Here is an 18,195-nt window from a genome sequence, read left to right on the forward strand (position 1 = left end):
ATGACCAACTCACTCCACCCTGCTTCGGCCACGGTAGACCCAGACGCCTTAGAGCATACAGACTTGGGAACACAGCGATCAAGATGGGCCACGCGGAGGATGACGATCAAGAGTGGAGGTTCAAAACGCAAAGCCTTGTTCGATCGGCAAGCGAAAACAAGGGCGGCGAACGAGAAGAACGACGGCGATCAGCGAGACCCCGAGGCCCAAAATCAGGCTGCGTCGGCGGGTGACGAAGGCGAGGAAGAGGACGAGGACGAGGCGACTAACAGGACCGTCTTTTTCAACATTCCCCTACCCGACCATCTCAAGGACGAGGAAGGCAACCCCATCCTGACATATCCTCGAAACAAGATCCGCACCGCCAAATACACGCCGCTATCGTTTATCCCGAAGAACCTGTGGTTTCAATTCCACAACATTGCCAATGTGTTCTTCCTATTCCTCGTCATCCTGGTGGTGCGTATTTCAATTGTCCAAGCGAGACCACGCACGCCCGCGACTAACTCATCCCTCTCTTAGTTCTTTCCCATTTTTGGTGGCGAGAACCCAGGACTCAATTCCGTCCCACTGATCTTTATCGTCGTGGTGACTGCGATCAAAGATGCCATTGAGGACTACCGCCGAACAGTCCTCGATATCGAGCTCAACAACGCCACTGTGCATCGCCTTGTTCACTGGACCAACGTCAATGTGTCGGACGATCAGGTTGGCCTATGGCGTCAGTTCAAAAAGGCCACGTCCACCTTCTTTGGCGGCATCTGGCGGGCTATCCAAAGCCTGTGGTCCAAGAAGGCAAAGGAGGAGAGAGTTCGCCGCAAGCAGCTCAAGCTTGCGCCGCCCGAAGAGGAGCCCCGCGCGTCCATCGAGACACAGCGGACCAAGAGGAACATTCGTGACTCGCTAGCCTCGCCCTTTGGCAACCGCGATTCCTTCCACTCTGCCGCCAATGATATCCAGATGACTCCTGTGCCCTCCCCCTCCACGCCGCACATTCGCATCCAGTTGCCAGAAGACGAAGACGCGCGGCGCGTGCAGGCCCTGCAGAATCTCACGAGCGACGTCATCAACTACCAGCGACCAGTGCAAGGCGCTCGTTTCAAGAAGGACACCTGGAAAAGCATCAACGTGGGCGACTTTGTGCGTTTGTATAGCGATGACGAGATGCCGGCCGACATCATCATCCTCTCCACATCCGACCCCGATGGTGCTTGCTATGTTGAGACCAAGAACCTGGATGGCGAGACCAATCTCAAGGTACGCCAGGCCGTACGCTGCGGACGGCCTCTCAAACACGCGCGCGACTGCGAAAGGGCCGAGTTCAGGATCGAGAGTGAACCCCCGCAGCCGAACCTGTACAAGTACAACGGTGCCATCAAGTGGCAGCAGGCCATCCCTGAGCTCAGCGGCGAGCCCGAGGACATGACGGAGCCCATTACCATCGACAACATGCTCCTGCGCGGCTGCAATTTGAGGAACACCGAGTGGGTGCTGGGCGTGGTGGTGTTCACCGGACACGACACCAAGATCATGCAGAACGCCGGCATCACGCCGACCAAGCGTTCGAGGATCGCGCGCGAGATGAACTTCAGCGTCATCTGCAATTTTGTCATCCTCTTCTTCATGTGTCTCATCGCTGCCATTGTCAACGGAGTGTCATGGGCCAAGACGGACTCGTCCTTGTACTATTTCGACTTTGGATCCATCGGTGGTAGTCCCTCTATGAGTGGCTTCATCACCTTCTTTGCCGCGCTTATCTGCCTGCAGAACTTGATCCCCATCTCGCTCTACATCACCCTGGAAATCGTCCGCACGCTGCAGGCCATCTTTATCTGGAGCGACGTCGAGATGTACTACGAGCCAATCGACCAGCCCTGCATCCCCAAGTCCTGGAACATATCCGACGACGTGGGTCAGATTGAGTACATTTTCTCAGACAAAACGGGCACCCTGACGCAGAACGTTATGGAGTTCAAAAAGGCCTCCATCAACGGGCAGCCGTACGGCGAGGCGTATACCGAGGCGCAGGCCGGCATGCAAAAGCGCGCCGGCGTCGACGTGGAGGCGGAGGGGGAGAAGATCCGCGCCGAGATCGCGGATGCCAAGGTGCGCGCTCTTGCCGGTCTGCGCAGGATAAACGACAATCCGTACCTGCATGACGACGATATCACCTTTATCGCCCCCGACTTTGTCGCGGATCTCTCGGGCGAGTCGGGAATGGACCAGCAGGAGGCCAACGAGAAGTTCATGCTTGCGCTCGCCCTGTGTCACACCGTCATTGCAGAGCGGTCCTTTGACGACCCGCCCAAGATGAAGTTTAAAGCGCAGTCGCCCGACGAGGAGGCGCTGGTGGCGACGGCGCGCGACATGGGGTTCGTCGTGCTTGGCCACTCAAGCGACGGCATCAACCTCAATGTGATGGGCGACGACCGTCACTACCAGATTCTCAACACGATCGAGTTCAATTCGAGCCGGAAGCGTATGAGCTCCATTGTGCGCATGCCCAACGGCAAAATCAAGCTCATCTGCAAAGGCGCCGACTCTGTCATCTACGCCCGCCTGAAGAGGGGCGAGCAGCAGTCACTCCGCAAGGAGACGGCGGACCACCTCGAGCTGTTCGCCCGCGAGGGTCTGCGCACGTTGTGCATCGCCGAGAAGGAGCTCACGGAGCAACAATACCGATCCTGGAAGAAGGAGCACGACGCCGCGGCCGCCGCCCTGGACGAGCGTGAGGAGAAGCTCGAGGCTGTGGCGGAGACGATCGAGCAGGATCTGTACCTCCTGGGCGGTACTGCCATTGAGGATCGCCTGCAGGACGGTGTCCCGGACACGATTGCGATACTGGGCGATGCCGGCATCAAGCTTTGGGTGCTGACGGGCGACAAGGTCGAGACCGCGATCAATATTGGGTTCTCCTGCAATCTTCTCAACAACTCGATGGACCTCATCCACCTCAAGATCGACGAGAGCGATGGTGTGGAGGTGAACGAGGAGACCATGTATGAGCAAGCGGAAAAGGAGCTGGACCGGTACCTGCACGCGTTCGGCATCGAGGGAAGCGACCAGGACCTCAAGGCCGCCATCAAGAACCATGAGCCGCCCCCGCCAACGCACGGTCTGGTGATTGATGGGTACACCCTGCGCTGGGTCCTCGATGAACGTCTTAGGCAGAAGTTCCTGCTGCTCTGCAAGCAATGTCGCTCGGTCCTGTGCTGCCGCGTCAGTCCGGCGCAGAAGGCGTCTGTGGTAGCCATGGTGAAGAACGGTCTCGACGTCATGACCCTGTCGATTGGTGATGGCGCCAACGACGTGGCCATGATCCAGGAAGCCGACGTGGGCGTCGGCATCGCCGGTGTGGAGGGTCGCCAGGCGGCCATGTCGTCCGACTATGCGATTGCGCAGTTCCGCTTCCTGCAGCGTCTGGTCCTCGTCCACGGCCGCTGGTCTTACCGTCGGCTGGGCGAGAGCATCAGCAACTTCTTCTACAAGAACGTTGTGTGGACGTTTGCCATCTTCTGGTGGATGATCTACTGCCACTTTGACATTACGTACCTCTTTGACTACAGCTACATTTTGCTCTTCAACGTCGTCTTCACGTCGGTGCCCGTCGGCCTAATGGGCGTGTTTGACCAGGATGTCTCGGACAAGGTCTCGCTCGCGGTGCCGCAGCTGTACCGCCGTGGCATTGAGCGTCTCGAGTGGACACAGGTCAAGTTCTGGTGCGTATTTTCTGTTTGAGTTTTGTCCTCCAACAGCTCGCTGACAACCAGCAGGCTGTATATGTCCGATGGGCTGTACCAGTCGGTCATCTGCTTCTTTGTGCCCTACCTCTTCTTCCAGGCCGCCCGCCCTGTGACCGACAACGGCCTGGACATTGCGGACCGCATGCGTCTGGGCGCGTACGTGGCGCACCCCGCCGTCTTTGTCATCAACGGGTACATTATGATGAACACGTACCAGTGGGACTGGATTCTTCTGCTCGTGGTGTTCATCAGCGACATGTTCATCTTCCTCTTCACCGGCATCTACACATCCATCGAGAGCGCGTCCGGCTTCTACTACCACGCGGCCGCCGAGGTGTATGGCGAGGCGTCGTTCTGGGCAGTGTTCTTCCTGGTGCCCATCATGTGCCTCTTCCCGCGGTTCGCGATCAAGTCGGTGCAGAAGGTGTACTTTCCGTACGATGTCGACATTATCCGCGAGCAGGAGCGGCTCGGCATGTTCAAGCATCTGTCGTCGACGCCCCTAGACAAGGAGGTTGTGGGCGACCACAAGACGGCCGGCTCAGCGTCGTCCTCGAATAGCTCCAACCACAACAACAACAAGAAGCCCAGGCACCAGGTCTTTGGCAGCGTCGACGAAGACTTGCGGCCAATTTACCCCCCGTCGACGGCAACGCGAACAACGACGCACCAGCATAGCCAGAACAACAGTGATTCGACGGGCTACACAATGAACCGCATGTCGCTGGAGGTGCCCGGGCAGCAGGGGCAGCAGGGGCAGCAAGGGCAGCAAGGGCACCGCGCGGGCCGGCCGTCCCTCGACCGGGTGCGGCCGTCGTATGATCGCATACGCGCCTCGATGGACCAAGTGCGACCGAGCTTCGAGGCGAGCAACGACTTTACGTCGGCGGCGCGGCTGTCGCGGATCGAGTCGTCGCACTCGGCGATCGGACGGTTCCGACCGCGGCTGCGCGGGCTGTCGTTGACCAAGAGCGCGCACAATTAGCGATCGTTCAAGCGTGGCATGTCACGACCGCACACCTACATTATGATGAATAGCAACACCAACAACAACTACTACGACCGTGGCCATCACCACCACCCACATCTCATCGACGACGATGACAGCGACTGAGTCCTTTTTGTCAATTTACAACACTTGAGATACCATTGCGCAACAGCATCGATATACCACGTGGTCCTAGGACGGGCCACTCCTTTTCCTGTCTGCTTCGCCACACTTCTGAGAAGTCTTTTTGCTTTCTCCTTTGGAGGATGCTGCATCGGCATGCATTCACGATCTGCATGAATTCATCGTCTACGAGCTGCCGCATAATCCAGCTGAGGCCTCTCGTCACAGACGAAGAGTCAAGCAACGCTGGAAAAAGAAAACCACAAGATACACGCAAAGCCTCTGCGTAGGGGCGTTCCACCTCACAGGGGACCCTGGGAGAAGCCACCGGGGCCTACCGCACGAATCTGATTTTTTTGCTTGGGGAGTTTGGCAGTTCTATTACGGCATTGTAGAGGCTGAGTTTCGGAGTCACTCACTTTTTTTTTCCTGCGTCAATTTCGAGTATCTGGTCAATGAGGGATGGATGGACGAGGTCAGGAGTAGGAAGAGGTGAAGGATATAGATACCGGGGCTGTACATAGAAGGCGTCCATCCATACAATAGCTATTCTTGGAGATGAACAAGGCTCTTACTGACCAGCGGCCTATGACTTTGACTTATATAATCATGTACGTGAATGAATCGCGTGATGTCGAGGTGCATGTCTTGGCCTTGGCAGGGGTTGTCGCGATGCGGGACCCACTTGCGACTCCAACTCCAAAGTGAAGATATCGCGACCTCCCCTGCTCTGCTCTTCCATTTACATCCCTCCGTCCACCAGACCACCAACGACGCGTCACTCTTCACTCTGTTTGAGGACACAGTCTGATCATCTTCCACAATGGACACACCCGAACGCGAGGAGCCCTTCCTACTCACGCTGTGGCGTGACTGGGGTGACTACATGCAGACAAGCCTCAACATCCCGTGATTACGTCCCAGCTGCATGCACCATACCATCAGAAACTGACACTGAACCAGCCTCCATGTCGTGCAGATTGCCAGCACTGTCATCGCTCTCGGATTCAGCGTCGTGCTGATCCGCGCCGCCAACGCCGCCGCGATAGCCACCGCTAACGGTCCGAAGCGCTACACCATCCCCCCACCGAAAGCACCCCCGAACAACGGCAAGGAGACGGTCGAGGAGGCCACCACCAAGCTCCCCGGCAGCTCCGCAATCCAGTGCTACGCGCCCGCCACGGGCCAGCTGCTGGGCCTCGTCAACCCGTCCACGCCCGAGGGCATCGACCGCGCCATCGCGGCTGCCGAGGCCGCCCAAGTCCAATGGCGGACGACGACATTTGAGCAGCGACGCGCCGTGCTCCGCACGCTGAAGCGGTACGTCATGGACAACGCGCACGAGATCTGCCGCGTCGCGGGCCTGGACAGCGGCAAGACGCTCGTGGACGCGCAGCTGGGCGAGATCCTGGTGACGGTTGAGAAGCTCGAGTGGACGATCCGCCACGGCGAGCGGGCGCTGCGACCGTCCGCGCGGCCGACGAACCTGCTCATGGCGTACAAGCGGAACAAGGTCGTCTACGAGCCCATGGGCGTTGTCGCCGCCCTCGTCAGCTGGAACTACCCCTTCCACAACCTCATTGGCCCCGTCATCAGCGCCCTCTTTGCTGGCAACGCCATTGTCGTCAAGGTCTCCGAGAACACGGCCTGGTCGAGCGCGTACTTTGCCAATGTCGTCCGCGGCGCCCTCGTCGCTCACGGTCATGACCCTGCCCTCGTCCAGACCGTCGTCTGCTGGCCCCAGACGGCGGGCCACCTGACGGCGCACCCCAGCATCAGTCACGTCACGTTCATCGGCTCCCAGTCGGTGGCGCACCACGTCGCGACCAGCGCGGCCAAGAGTCTGACCCCCGTGGTGCTCGAGCTCGGTGGGAAGGACCCCTTTATCGTGCTCGACTCGGCGGCCAAGGACCTCACGCGCATCGTGGAGATTATCCTGCGAGGCACGTTCCAGGCGTCCGGGCAGAACTGCATCGGGATCGAGAGGGTGATTGCGAGTGGTGCCGTATACGACGCGCTGGTGGCCAAGCTGGAGCCTCGTGTCAAGGCCATTCGTCTGGGTCCCGACGCGGACATGGGCGCCATGATCTCGGACGCGTCCTTCTCGCGACTCGAGGAGGCCATTGCAGAGGCCGTCTCGCAAGGCGCCCGTCTCCTGGCCGGTGGCAAGCGGCACGCGCACCCCGAGTACCCCAAGGGCCACTATTTCCTGCCGACGCTGCTGGTCGACGTGACGCCCACGATGCGCATCGCGCAGAACGAGTGCTTCGGTCCCATCTTGACGCTCATGCGAGCCCCGTCGTCGTCGGCAAAGGACATGCTGGCGATTGCAAACGCGCCCAACTTTGGCCTCGGCGCGTCGGTGCACGGTTCGGAGCGCGACCCGGCCCTGCAGGCGGTTGTGTCAGGGCTCAAGGCAGGCATGGTGGCCGTCAACGACTTTGGGGCGTACTACGCCGTGCAGCTCCCCTTTGGCGGCGTCCGGGGGTCAGGCTACGGACGGTTCGCGGGCGAGGAGGGCTTACGGGGGATGTGCAATATGAAGAGCATTATTGAGGACCGCTTTGGGTGGCTGGGTGTGCGGACGGGGATCCCACCGGCGGTGCAGTACCCGGTGTCGGAGCAGGAGACGGGCTGGCAGTTTGCGCAGGGCGTGGTGGAGGTGGGCTATGGTGGTCTGGGGAGGAAGGCGGGCGGCGTGGGGAGGATACTGCGGAATATGTAGGCGGCTCTGGCCCCAAGGCTACATTTGTAATGACTGATGCTATGATTTGGTGTGTATATACTCTATGGGGGTTGGGGGATGGTATCAGCTGCCCGGGATGACTCGGGCGTCGACGACAGCCGTCGTGCCCGCCTTGACCTTGTCCACGGCGTCCCTGAGCACGGCCTCGAGCTCGCTGGCCTGGGTGACCTTGAAGGCGTGGATGTCACCGGCGCCGGCGGCGCGCGCGATGCCGGCGTAGTCGGGGGTCGGGTGGAAGGAGATGTTGAGGTCCTCGTTGCTGACCTGGGCGCCCTCGCCGTCGGGGTGGAGGAGCTGCAGGGAGACGCGGGGCGCGTTCCAGCCCTTGTTGTTGAGGACGACGGTCAGGACGGGGATGTTGTACCGCCGCGAGATCCAGTAGACGCTGCCGGGCACGCTGAAGAGGTACGTGCCGTCGCCGACGACCTGGCAGACAAACTTGGCCTTCCCCTGCTTGTCGGTGGCGAGCTTGATGCCGAGGGCGGCGCCGCCGGACCAGCCGAGGCCGCCGCCGCCGCAGTTGATCCAGTGGCCCGGCGCGGTGGGACGGACGTTGCTGTGGATGTGGCCCGAGTTGGTGACGGCCTCGACGGCCCAGATGGTGTCGTCCGGGCAGACGGTGGCGAGGGTCTTGCTGAGGAAGCCGGTGCCAAAGGAGCCGTCGGGATGAGGCTGGGCGGCGCGTCGGATGGCGTCGAGGCGGGCGTCAAAGGCGGCCTGGCGGGCCTGGGCTTGCTGCGTCTTGACCTGCGTGGACGGCTGGGCGATGGTGTTTAAGGTGAGCTGGGCGTTGAGCTGCTCCAAGGTGGCGAGGGCGTCGGCGCGGTAGCGGGCCTCGGCGGGGATGTAGAAGAGCGGCATGCCCTGCTTCAGGGGGTCAATGTCGACGTGGAAGATGCGGGCGTCGTCGCGCGGCTTGCAGAGGGTCGGGACCCAGGGGACGTCGCAGTGCAGGACGAGTATGACATCGGCCTGCGGGATGGCGTCGTCGGGCTGGCCCTGCTTGATGCCGAGGCAGGCCGGGTGGTCGCTGGGGAAGGACATGTCGCTGCCGGCGCCGTCGAGGACCTGGAGGGCGGGTATGGCGTCGGCGAGGGCGACGAGCTGGGCGGGACAGGCGAGGTTGCGGCCCGAGTAGCCGGTGATGACGAGCGGCCTTGACGCGGAGGCGAGGGCCTGGGCGATGGTGAGGGCGGCCGTGCCGGGGAGCGCGCCCATCTCGACGGGCCGCCAGTGGTCCTGCTGGATGGTGTAGGGTTCCATCTCGGCCTCCATGACCTCGCGGGCGGCGACGAGGTAGGCGGGGCCGGCCGGGTCGCTCCGTGTGAACTGCAGGGCGCGGTTGACCATCTGCTTGATGTTGAGCGGGGTCTTGACCTCGGCGGCGTAGCGGCAGTACTGGCCGAGGATGGCCTTTTGGTCGGGGACGTCCTGGAGCCAGTGGATGAACTCGGTGCGGGAGCCGGGCAGCTCGCCCTCGCAGGTAAAGGGGGAGAGGCCGGCGAAGACGAGGACGGGGCAGCGCCCGACCGAGGCGTTGTGGACGGCCACGCCGAGGGCCTGCGTGCCGACGTCGACGTGGACAATGACCACCTGCGGCTCGCCGGTGACGCGGGCGTAGCCGTCGGCCATGGACATGGCGACCATCTGGGGGATTAGCAGCCACTGAGTAGGAGGAGACATGGGGGGCGCACCTCGGACGGGCAGGTGATGATGCGCGGGAACTTGTGTTTGAGCGCCGGGTCGCGCTGGCTGCGCACAATGGCCTCCATGATGGCTGGGTGGTCCGAGCCCAGGTTGACAAAGGCGTGGGAGACGCCCGCGGCCGCGAGGGCCTCGAAAAAGGCCGTCGACGCGGTGTAGGCGGGCTTTCGTGGCATCTTGGTGTTGGTGTTTGGGGGGGGGGGGAGTGACGAGGGAATGAGGTTGGTCGTGAGAGTCGAGCCCACGCAACGCGGCAGCACGATGGGCGATGAGAGGTCGTTTTGCCCGCTGCGAGCTAGGCCACAATCAATGAATGAGCAATCAGACGCAGGCCAAGGATCGAGGCTCGAGCACACAGCTGCTGGAAGGGGGCCAGGGTTCATGGGACCTGCGGCTGCGGGCGGGCAGCAAGCAAGCAAGCCAAGAGGGACAGCGGTGGAGATGATTTGGAATGGGGCCGCGGGTCTCCAAAGGATCGCCGGACGCATGAATGGGTGGGTCGAAGAGCGGCAAGTTGGTGGAGGATGTGCTTGAGTGGCGTGAGGAGTTCAGGGCGTGAAGGGGGGGGAAGAGAGGAGGAGTCTCTTCTACGGGCAGCTGAACTTTGAGCAGGCGAGGAGAAAGCTTTGCTAACATTGTGTGGAAAGTCATTGAAAGGGCTTTGCCAGGAGGGCCGGAATCAGGAGAGCCATGCCATGCCAGGCTATTATCGTCTATCTTGGTATCGACCAGCCAGAACGCTCGAAATATACAGCAGAGCCAAGCCTGGGCTGCGCGTGCCTCTGCACCTCTATCCACGTCTCCTCCGCGCCATAATAAACCGTCCCTCATCTCCAAGACCAGACCCGTCTCACAGGGTAAAGCGGAAACTGGGATGCGAGTCGCCCTGGTTGATGAGATCCTCCTGGGGCAGGACGAGGCGCTCATCGCGCTCGCCACGCTCCCTCTTCTTGTTCTCGCGCCACATGAGGCCCGCCATGGAGGCGGCACACGCGAAGCCCACCCACATGAAGGCGAGGGCGACGCTGTAGCCAGTGGTCCAGATGGGGGCCTCACTCTTGAGGAAGATGTTGCCGCCAATGATGCCGGCAATGTTGCCAATGGTGACCTGCGTAGAAGACGCAAAGGAGCGCTTCCAATGGCCCGACATGTTGTTCTGGACCCAGCCGAGGCACATGGGGGTCACCATGTAGGCGCCGCCAAAGATGGGGAAGATGGCGCCAAACTTGTAGTCACGCGACTTGCCCTCCTGGCCGAGCAGCATGCTGTAGCCAAGGGTGACCATGGCGGTGCCCGCGACGAAGAAGCCGAAGCGGTGCTTGAGGCGGTCCGACAACCAGGCAGAGAACAGCATGCAGAAGCCAGCGAAGACGTAGATGGGGATGGTGCGGACCTGGGCCTCCTCGGCCTTCCAGCCAAACTCGAGCAGGATGGTGGGCAGGAAGAAGGTGCCCGAGAGACCAGGGACGGAGACGCCCATGTAGAGGAAGGCCCCCAGCCAGATCTTGTAGTCGCGCCAGATGAGACCCCAAGAGAAGCGGTTGAGAGTGTCCATGCGGCTGGCATCGCCCATGTCGAGAGCCATGCGGCGGCGGAGCAGCTCCTTCTCGTCCGCGTTGAGGAAGCGCGTCTGCTCGGGCCAGTCGATGACGAGGAAGCTGGCGGCGATGGCCAGCAGGGCCGTGGCGGCGCCCTCAATGATGAAGATCCAGCGCCAGGAGCGCAGACCGGCCATGCCGTCCATGTTGGCGATGCCGTAGGCGAGCAGACCACCAAAGGCGCCGGCGACGACGGTGGAGCAGAAGAAGAAGCTCATGCGCTTCTGGTACTCGTGGCGCTTGTAGTACATGGAGGTGACGTAGATGATGCCCGGCAGCACGCCGGCCTCAAAGATACCGAGCATGAAGCGCAGAGCAACCAGAGCCTCGTACGACTGCACGAAACCCATGCACATGTTGATGAGGCCCCAGGTGAACATGAGGCCCGACAGGTACAGCGAGGGCCGCATCTTCTTGATGATCATGTTGGAGGGGATCTCGAGCAGGATGTACGAGACGTAGTAGATGAAGAGGGCGACGTTGAAGCGGTGGCCATCGAGGTTGATGTCCTCGCCCATGTGCTGGATCTTGGCATTCGAAATGTTGATGCGGTCCAGGAAGGACATGAGGTAGATGACGAAGAAGACGGGGTAGATGGTCAAGTCCAGCTTGCGCACCAGCCTGCTCTCGGCCTTGGGGTCGATGGGCGGCAGCTCATGGTCGTTGCCGGCGGCGGCGGAGGAGGAGCCGTCCGTCTTGGGCGTGCTCGGCACCGCCGTCTCGTCGACGACGGCGTGCTTCTCCTCAATGGTGGTCATGATGGGCAAAGCTGTGTCGCTGTGAGAGAGAAGACGGACAGACGGACAGACGATGAGTGCTAGTGAGGCTACAACTGGCGAGGCAAAGGGAGAGATGGGCAAAGGGATTGAGGGTCCCCTGCGTGTTATATGGATGGGTCGGGCAGATCGACGCGCATGGTGGTGGTGGTGGTGGTGGACTGGCTGTTGGTGGCAAAGAGCGACGGCCTTGGTTGAACCAGGGGGTGGATGTCGAGGTGCAGTTCGGCTCGGTGGGTACAGCCGATGCAGAGAGGACAAATGAGTGATCAAGGAGAAGCTGCTGCTGGCTGGATGGACCCTGGACGGACGCAGCTGGGGTCGTTTGTCGTCGGGCCAAGGCGCAGAGTCTAGAGAGGAGAGGAGGACCAAAGGATGGCCTCGGATGATGGATGGGACACGGCTGTCGTGGGCGAGGGCGATATTCAGATTCCAGAACGAGGGAGCAACCAAACTCGACATCAATTGACGGCACGCGAGAGGGAATGGCGCAGGGACGCGTCCAGGGGAGAATCAGATCCCACGAGGGCAGCACCATGTCTGTCTGTCTGTCTGTCTGTCTGTCTGTCTCGCAGCTCGTCTCGCACTCTCCCCATGCAATGGCTCGCGTCTCGATTCTCACCTCTATCCGGTGGTGCTGCTGTCCATCTCTTCACGCGGGGATGGCTGGCTGGCGTCGCATCGACTACAGTATCCGTAGGCGAGAAGGAGATCCCTGGATGCGCTTATGCAGTCGAGGGTGGACCTTGATACCAGATCCTGCATCCCAGGCCACTCAGTGTTCAATCGGCCTCGGTGCCGTGAAGTCGTTACAAATTTCTGGCATCGAACGAGATTGGAACGAGCTCTTGGCGTCTGGCGGCCCTGGCCCTGGCCCTGGCCCTGGAATGGCGTTCTCGTCCTCGTGAAGGAGGACTATCAAGGACTGACTGGCGTGCAGGGGCCTGCCAGGGCTCACTGCTCCATATAGTACATGTAATATCAGGGAGACAGACACACAAGCTAGAATCGAGGACACGAACCCGATGCTGCTTCGAAAACGTGTTTGCCATGCATGTGCATGTCTGCCCAGGAAGGGTCTGTCTCGCATCCGTTGGTTCAGACTGAAACACCATGAATTAGTTCATTGCCGTCCGTTATGCAGATGGAACCCTCCTCCTCCTCCTCCTCCTCCTCCTCCTCCTCCTCCTCCCGATGAAGATTCATCGACAGACTACTACATACAGCACGGTGGACAGCGGCATTTGGGAGAATAGGATGGACAATATTGCCTCCCGGCTCGGTCACCCGGTCGTCCCCGGCTGGGCGTGATCAATCGCTTTCGACTGCAGTCCGCCGTGAGTCCACCGCCCAGGCAGGGGCGGATCTCGCCAGGAGGAGGAGTCCAGGACAGATATCCGTCGCGCTCTGAGTGAGGATCAATCTGCGCTCGGCCTCTCCACCCCAGCCAGTTCAGGACAATTCCTTTCAATTTGAAACCCTTTTCATTTGGACACCGAGCCAGTGCCCATCTGCGAACCACTCGTTGCATCCCACTGCAGTAGTAGTTACATTTGCGAGCTGATGATGCGGATGGACACGATGGAGTCGCTACCACGGACCCATGCTGCTCTGGCGACTTCCGTCGGTCCTTTTCCTCCTCTGCGACGATTTGCAAGGCTAAACCAGGCCGCTAGCCAGGCCAGGCTAGTGCTAGTCTGCGTCCTTTTGACTCCTCTCGAAACGGGGCCGCGTCCGTCTCCGTCTGCGGGCGAGTGGGGGAGAGTCCGACGGGAGGGGGGACTCGAGCACTCGAGGGCAGGCAGGCCCCTGACTGTGGACTGTGGACTGTGGACTGTGGACAAACAAAAAATCAATCAAGCGACGGACGGGGCTTGCTCCCGGGCGATCCTCTCGCGGTGGCTTGCAAATCATCCGCCTGCCCGCCCATTTTTATCCGCTTGGCCAGCGAGCGAGAGCCTCGACTTGACGTCTGGTGCGGAGGGAATGAATTGAACGAGGGGGGGGGGGGGGCCTCTCATTCCCTTGAAGCCCTGGTGAGCCCAAAGTCAACATGTTGTCAGACAGCCTTGTTCAAGTCAGTCAGTCAGAGCAACGGCATGGATCCTGTCACATTCGATTTCTTCAGCGGCTGGGGGCCAAGATCGCGCACACCCCCCAGCGATCCGGATGAGCCAGACCGCATGAGGAAAGGAAATGCAGTGAGGGACCGACCACACAGGGAACCAACAGCAGCCCTCGTCATGTTCTTTCTGGGTTGGTTGGTTCGTTTGTGCAAATGCTTTCCGTCCCTCTGCACTGCAGCAGCAGCTGATGCTCCTTGCCCGCCCGACCCCCAACGGAGACCCAACGGGGAAGAGATCCGCGCTCCACGTCCGAAGACCTCGTCGACTGTCGACGCGCGCATCTCACGACGCGCATTAGCGTTCGATGCCCGTCCAGGGCGCATTCCAGGCACCACTGACCATTGACCATTGACCATTGACCATTGACCATTGACCACTGACCACTGACCAGTTGCCATCCATGGCTGGAGCCGACGGATGGATCCCCTCGGCGCAATCGATTCCCCATCGTCCAGGTCCAGGGCCAGGGCCAGGGCCAGCTCACCGGAAGCTTTGACCTGTTGCTTCCTCCAAGCAAAGAAGAACGACCAGATGCGGCTCGAGATGCGGCTGACCCTGGGGGCAGGGAGACTGCGCGATCAGCAAGGCGCGTCCTTGCCTCCTTGGCGCCTATACACGTAGCACGAACGTACGTCTGTGCCATCCTGTCCCGACGAGATTGAGTTTTGACAAGCACACCACCTTGGTCTTCACATGCCCACTATGTAGCCCGGCACTGCACGGTGGGATACCCACATTGCCCGTCTGAGAATAAACCACGACCCTGGCCCGCGGACTCATTGGCCGGCCTCCCTGCAGGCCCTGCCATGGATCGGCCGTCAAGCGGGAGGGACTTGTGTGGAAGACGGACACCGCTTGTGAAGCTGCGAACCAAGTACGTACGTACGTAGCATCCAAAGGAAGTAGCGTGTCCTCACGCCCGCACTGGCGTCTTCTACGGTGATAGACGGGCACCGCGTGGCGATCAGCAAGCAGACTGGACAGATCTCCTCAGGCCGATCGAGGAAATGCTGGCCCACGGAGCCAGAACAGACTGCGTGTCACGCCTCGTGTTGGGACCACTGTAGCTACTACTTCTTCGGCTTCTGAACCGACGGAGATGAAGACTGGACCAAGGGCGGAAGAGAGGGAACGTGTGACCACGTACTGACATTACGCGTGGATAATCTCTGCGTCTTCCTCGGCGGGACTGCACTCCTCCCCTGCTTGGGACCCCGTCCTTCTAAAGTCAGAATCGAGCTGTGATCAGCGCCTCGGCTCCGTTCCACCGCCAGAGATCCGTTGCTGAACATGTCCGACGGCCAACCAGCCATCTGTTGATCCGTACGGCGCCTAAGCGTCCATGATCTTGCATTGGCGCATCGACAGGATGATGTGACACGGAATGGTAGCGTTCCTTCTCGTTGCCTTCTCTCCAAGATCCCTTCTCTCTAAGAGACATTCTTCCATAGGCTACTGTGCTCCTTCGCTCAGATCTTCACTAGTTCTTTCTCGGCGCACGTACTGCCCTCCTGGGCCGCTGGAAACCCATCCCACCCCTGAGCGAGACACCCACGGACGGGTCTCGCTAGATGATACGGATGGACTGTGCAAGATACACCAGGGCCCTCCGCGCACGCGATGCTATTTGAGCCCTGCCGAACCCTCTCCCCCCGCCCTCTCCCCCTCGGATCCCATCACTCAACGCTCTTTTGACTTGCACGAGACAACGGGATCGACACAGACAACAGCGCACACGACTACGGCCCGTGGTGAAGAGGGACGGCCCACCCCACTCCAGACAGCACAGTCAAGTAGTCACTCACCATCATGTCTGGCAAGACCATGAGCACAGAGGGCCTCGACCCCAACGACAGCAACGTCCACCTCGTGTATATCCCCGCCGCGGTCTTTGTCATCATATGTCCCGTCCTCGTCGCCCTGCGCGTGTGGGCGCGTCTACGGGGAGGTGGTAGCATGGGCCCCGATGACTACGCTGCCATTGCGGCTCTGGTGAGTCTACATGAAAGAAGCCACATCTCGAGGGGGGGGGCACCTTGGACTAACGGACGACCAGATCTTCGTGCTCCTCCTGAGCGGCTTTCTCGTGGCCGGTAAGCTCTTCTCCCCCCCAGCAGAGTGACACACGCCCGGTCTAATATCTTTGCAGCCTGCCAGTATGGCATGGGGAGACACATGGCCTTCCTCGAGCCCGAGGTCAAGTACGAGACCATGAAGTTCTTTTACCTCGCGCAGGTCGTCTACAAGGCCGCCATCAACCTCTCCAAGGTCTGCATCCTGCTGCTCTACATGCGCATCTTCAACAAGATCCGCTGGTTCCGCTTCGCCTGCTGGGCCCTGCTGGGCTGCGTCGGCAGCTACATGGTCGCCTCTGTCTTTGCGACCATCTTTCAGTGCGCGCCCATTGAGCGCTCCTTTGACAAGTCCATCGAGGGCACCTGCGTCGACAACAGCCAGTTCTGGTACGCCAACGCCGGCTTCTCCATCGCCACGGACGTGATCATCCTGCTGCTGCCCATGCCGCTCGTCTACCAGCTGCAGGTCCCCTGGCCGCAAAAGGTGGCCCTCATGGCCGTCTTTGCCCTCGGCATCTTCGTCGTCGTCACCTCGTGCCTGCGCGTCACCACCCTCGACATCCTCGCCACCACCCCGGACACCACCTACGACATTGCCAACGTCATGTGGACCATTATCGAGCCCAACATCGCCGTCGTCTGCGCCTGCCTGCCCATCCTGCGACCCTTTATCGTCAAGCTCATCCCCATGCTGCGCAGCAAGGGCTACTCCAACAACCCGTACGCCACACCCGGCTACGGCATCGGGACGCACAAGTCTCGCGGCCTCGGCACCCAGGTCGGCGGCACCCAGGTCCGCGGTGGCGGTGGTGACGATGATGCGCACTGGGTTGAGATTGGTGGCGGCAAGAATGACGGCATGGTCATGACCACCATGCAGAGGAACAACTCGGTCGCTGGCAGCCAGGACAGCATCCTCGGCGGCAAGACGGCCAACGACACCATCCATCACGGGGCTGGCAATAGGAACAGCGACGGGCACGAGGGGATCCAGAAGACGGTGGAGTACACGGTGCAGTATTCGAATAAGGACTGATGCCTGGGCCGCGGCTTTGTATGTTGGGGTTGATAGATGCTGCGACTGCTGATACCACACGTTCTGCGTGACTAGATATGTATATTGAAGTCCATCTGGAGCGTCACGTTCCCACTTGAATGTATCCCCCCAATGCCCGCCCACTCTGGTATGGACCAACTCTTTGATATCCATCTGTGGCGTATCTCTTGCCACGGCGTTCACAGCTGCCTCTCATGTCTTCAAGTCTACCCAAATTCGCCTCAAAGCTGACCTTGCACTGACTCGTACTTCCAAAGCGCAGAAGCCTAACGGTGAAGAGGGCGAGAGCCGCGACAGGCGCATCTATCCAAAGGCAACCCCTGTCACGAGAAGTAGGGTGTCGAGTCTAACACCCGCGCGCAACTAACTGCTTCCATCCAAAGGCCGCATAATAATCTGGGCCATGGCTCGGTTCGAGTCTCTCCATATGGATCCATAATTATCCACGGCTCGCTCGTTTGTTTCAAGATATCCTTGTCCCCCTGCGGTTATCACCCTCGCTTTCCTCAACATGATACGATCAGCCCTCCTTCATACTTAGTCAATCTTCTCGCCAAGACAAGCATATTATTCGCATCGTACCATGTTTCTAGCTGTAGCTGCTGCGCATACCGTGACCGGACAGGCACGGCACACACACCAAGTACACATCATGCATGCACGCTGCATCGGGGAAGCAGCAAGGCAACCAACCAACAGACGGCACTTGTCCCAGCTGCCTGGTCTGAAGGGGTGAGCTGAAGATTTTTTGATTTTTTTTAATTTTTGTTTTCTTGGCCCTCCCTCTTTCTGCTTTCGTGTCTGCCTGCGCAAGCGTGACGGTCAGATTGTTGAGTATTGTGGTGCCCTGCGCGGCTGGCTGTAGGCTTCTTTGGGAACAGGGTCGGACTCCTTCCTTGGACTGGGTGTAGTCTTGTTGGGAGCGAATGTTGGCGCAACGTGGCACTCGGGCACTATGTCTACAAATTCCTTCTTTTTGCGCCACGGTTCAGGTTCTTGGACGACGCTTGGCCTCAGTACTTCCAGGAGTAGAAACAGAAGCACGAGCGCCTACTGTACAGGGACCAGCAAAGGTAGCTTTTCTGCTGGTTCTCGTCGCCCTCTTCCTGGTGTTGAGCTGCTCATCCTGCCGGGTAGGCTGTTTACGTGATATCTCCCCCATGATCACCTCCCGGTCGGTTGGTTGGTTCTTGGAGCCCACGCAAATAGCACTCGGCGATGCGTTGCGCAATGCCCGTTCTCAACGAGCGCATATACAG

General features: G+C 60.2%; 5 protein-coding genes across 5 annotated transcripts; 3 read left to right on the plus strand and 2 right to left on the minus strand.

Annotated features, from left to right (window-relative positions):
- J7T54_001358 (Phospholipid-transporting ATPase-like protein) lies at positions 1 to 4,728 on the plus strand (the record flags this gene model as incomplete). The annotated part of the gene is made up of 3 exons (XM_051505327.1): positions 1 to 459; positions 523 to 3,719; positions 3,774 to 4,728. 3 exons carry the CDS (start codon positions 1 to 3, stop codon positions 4,726 to 4,728), a joined length of 4,611 nt encoding a protein of 1,536 aa, XP_051363357.1.
- A 949-nt stretch (positions 4,729 to 5,677) lies between these two features.
- Positions 5,678 to 7,579, plus strand: J7T54_001359 (putative aldehyde dehydrogenase-like protein-like protein; the record flags this gene model as incomplete). The annotated part of the gene is made up of 2 exons (XM_051505328.1): positions 5,678 to 5,763; positions 5,818 to 7,579. The coding sequence occupies 2 exons, from the start codon at positions 5,678 to 5,680 to the stop codon at positions 7,577 to 7,579; spliced, it is 1,848 nt and encodes a 615-aa protein (XP_051363358.1).
- Positions 7,580 to 7,663: 84 nt separating this feature from the next.
- Positions 7,664 to 9,480, minus strand: J7T54_001360 (Benzoylformate decarboxylase-like protein; the record flags this gene model as incomplete). Its single annotated transcript, XM_051505329.1, has 2 exons — positions 7,664 to 9,247; positions 9,295 to 9,480. 2 exons carry the CDS (start codon positions 9,478 to 9,480, stop codon positions 7,664 to 7,666), a joined length of 1,770 nt encoding a protein of 589 aa, XP_051363359.1.
- Positions 9,481 to 10,154: 674 nt separating this feature from the next.
- Positions 10,155 to 11,660, minus strand: J7T54_001361 (putative transporter-like protein; the record flags this gene model as incomplete). The annotated part of the gene is made up of 1 exon (XM_051505330.1): positions 10,155 to 11,660. The coding sequence occupies one exon, from the start codon at positions 11,658 to 11,660 to the stop codon at positions 10,155 to 10,157; it is 1,506 nt and encodes a 501-aa protein (XP_051363360.1).
- Positions 11,661 to 15,613: 3,953 nt separating this feature from the next.
- J7T54_001362 (uncharacterized protein) lies at positions 15,614 to 16,915 on the plus strand (the record flags this gene model as incomplete). The annotated part of the gene is made up of 3 exons (XM_051505331.1): positions 15,614 to 15,796; positions 15,861 to 15,897; positions 15,954 to 16,915. The coding sequence occupies 3 exons, from the start codon at positions 15,614 to 15,616 to the stop codon at positions 16,913 to 16,915; spliced, it is 1,182 nt and encodes a 393-aa protein (XP_051363361.1).
- Between the last annotated feature and the right edge of the window lie 1,280 nt (positions 16,916 to 18,195).

Source organism: Emericellopsis cladophorae (assembly GCF_022114955.1).
Source record: "Emericellopsis cladophorae strain MUM 19.33 chromosome Unknown NODE_13_length_450635_cov_117_157991, whole genome shotgun sequence".
NCBI lineage: Eukaryota > Fungi > Ascomycota > Sordariomycetes > Hypocreales > Bionectriaceae > Emericellopsis > Emericellopsis cladophorae.